The 2643-nt window shown below is 41.1% G+C and overlaps 1 protein-coding gene across 1 annotated transcript; it reads right to left on the bottom strand.

Annotated features, from left to right (window-relative positions):
• Positions 1-327: 327 nt before the first annotated feature.
• LOC120268488 (L-type lectin-domain containing receptor kinase S.4-like) lies at positions 328-2571 on the bottom strand. The gene is made up of 2 exons (XM_039275878.1): positions 2193-2571; positions 328-2097 (listed from the first exon to the last, which is right to left on the bottom strand). Exons 1-2 carry the CDS (start codon positions 2569-2571, stop codon positions 434-436), a joined length of 2043 nt encoding a protein of 680 aa, XP_039131812.1. The 3' UTR covers positions 328-433.
• Between the last annotated feature and the right edge of the window lie 72 nt (positions 2572-2643).

Genomic DNA, 2643 nt, shown 5'->3' with positions numbered 1-2643 from the left:
CCCATGTGTATAGGGGCCCGCTCTTATTTGCTTCACCAAGACTTGTACATGCCCATTGCCTTTTTTAGCTATTAGGGCCGCTCATCTTAGGAAAAAAAACATATTCAATATTTAACAATTTTGATGGACTAGATTAGAGTTTTTATATTTTCAAATTTGATGTGCATATTTGTATAAAGCTTTTATATCAACGACAATCTAATAATAATATAAAAAACATATAAGTAATATATATATATATATATATATATACATACAACAACCCAAAAATGTAAATGAAGAAGACACTAATAATACATCAATAAATTTCAACAAAGCAATCTGCATCAAACAACCTAACACCTTATTTAATCTTACATAATGGCAAAATACACAAAATTAATAAACAAAAACACAACTAACAATCCGTCTGTCTTTTCAGAACAAACCTAAATTACCTTCCACCCAAAAAAGAACCAGATGAAACCACTCCATGTGAATAAGTGGAAGGATTAGTAGAAGGATCAGTTGAAGAAGGATTGGAAGAACCATGATGAGAACCCAAATCCATTGATGAATCACTTTCACACAATTGAACTACCCAATCATCACTCAAAAACTCATCTCCATTCAAATACTTGGTCACTTGTCTCATATTTGGCCTTGTCTCTGGCCTAGAACTACAACAAAGAATGCCCAACTTCACAACCATCTCCATCTCCTCCTGATTAAACTCTTCTCCAAGTTTACCATCAACAACTTCATGCATCTTCCCTTTCAAATAACACTCCTTCACCCAATCCAACAATATCATCTCCCTCGGCGGATAACTCATCTCAATCGGTCTCCGGCCACATGCTACTTCCAAAAGCAATGCACCGAAGGCGAACACATCGGAGCTTGCTGTCGCCTTCCCGGTCCTTGATATCTCTGGTGCCATGTACCCTAGTGTTCCTACAACATGAGTTGTGTGAGGATTCTCTCCATGTTCATACAATCTTGCAAGTCCGAAGTCTCCAAGTCTCCCATTCATTTCACTATCTAGTAATACATTGCTTGCTTTGATATCTCTATGAACAACCACTTGCTCCCACTCTTCATGCAAATATAGTAACCCAAGTGCTATCCCCTTGAGGATTTTGTATCTTTGATCCCAAGTGAGTGTCATGTTATTCTTATGGCTATCAAATAGGTACAAATCAAGACTCCCATTAGGCATGAATTCATAGACCAAAAGGAGGTCTTCATTCCGTTTGCACCATCCTAGAAGATGAACCAAGTGTCTATGCCTTAGGCGGCCTAAACTTGATATCTCGGAGACGAACTCTCGCACGCCTTGTTGAGAACTATTTGATATCCTTTTCACTGCAACTTCTTCGCCGGTGACTCGGAGAACTCCTTTATAAACATGACCGAAACCACCTTTTCCAAGTAGTTCTCCTTCCTTGAATCCCTTGGTGGCTTTGTATAGCTCCTTGTAAGGGAACCTATGAGGGTAATCCAGCTCCCATTCTTCAATTGTCTCCGCTAGTCTTGCTCTTTGCCTTAGGTACAAGATAACGCCGATTATTGATGCCACAACAACGATTGTAACAGAGAAAGTGATACCGATAATTGCAGCATTGCTTAGTTTTGAGCTTGATGAGCCTCCGGTGGAAGGTCGCTGAGGGAATGGAAGCGAAGAGAGATCTAGAGCTTGCGCTTCTCCGTTCACGCAGAAACTCCAACCGGAGATATAATGCGAGTTTGGTTGTGTGCCGGTGGAAGCAGAGAAGCCAATATACATATTTTCTTTGAAGACATCAAACAAATTGGTGGCATAAGATATCAACGGTTTCGAAGGTTTGACAACATTCAATGAAGCTAAAGTCACATTTAAAACCTTCGAAACACCGTCATAATCGATCCATGCTTGTAAAGGATCACCCTGCAAGAAATCAAGGTTGACATCGCTGTTGGTGGTGTTGTCGTAGTAGGAAGGACTAGCGGAGGAGACCGATACGATGCTGTTTATGTCGATGCCAACATGGCTTTCATCAGTGAAGAAGCCAAAGCCACGGGCAGTGTCAAACTCGACTGCGAATACATGGTTGGAGGAGTTTCCATTATTTTCCCTACCTGAACAAATATTATTGCATTACTCCACAAATTAACTCAGCTAAAATTCAAGTTAAATTGAAAACAAAGCAAGATATGTGATTTTTTAGCAATACCGAAAAGGCCGAGATAAGGGCAACAGCCGGGTGAGGGAGTGGTTTTAGCAGGAGAGAAGGTGAAGGCGAGGCCGTGGCCGCCGCCAGAGCTGGTGGCGGACTTTAGAATTTGAAAGACGAAGGTGGTGCTAAAGGAGATGGTTTTGTTGCCGGGAAGAAGAGAAGGAATCGAAGAAGGGAAAAAGGCACGACCGATGACGTTGGTGGTGGTGTTTGTTAGTTGGAGAACGCCGGAGGTGGTGACAGCAGCGGCGCCCTCTGTCGTTAAGTTGGAAACCCCGGCGAAGCCATTGAAGATGAAGTTAGTACTAGTGTTTTGAGCTATGACTTTGGTGATTATAAGAATGATTGTTAGGTATAGTAAGAGGATGGTGGCCATGGATGAGAGAGCTTTGTCTAATTGTCTCTGGTTCTCTCTATCTCTTTGTATATATATATATAATTAATTAAA

The sequence above is a fragment of the Dioscorea cayenensis genome, chromosome 9 (assembly GCF_009730915.1).
Source record: "Dioscorea cayenensis subsp. rotundata cultivar TDr96_F1 chromosome 9, TDr96_F1_v2_PseudoChromosome.rev07_lg8_w22 25.fasta, whole genome shotgun sequence".
NCBI classification, from domain to species: domain Eukaryota; kingdom Viridiplantae; phylum Streptophyta; class Magnoliopsida; order Dioscoreales; family Dioscoreaceae; genus Dioscorea; species Dioscorea cayenensis.
Note: the sequence above shows the minus strand (reverse complement) of the source record. Positions and strands in the feature narration are given on the sequence as shown.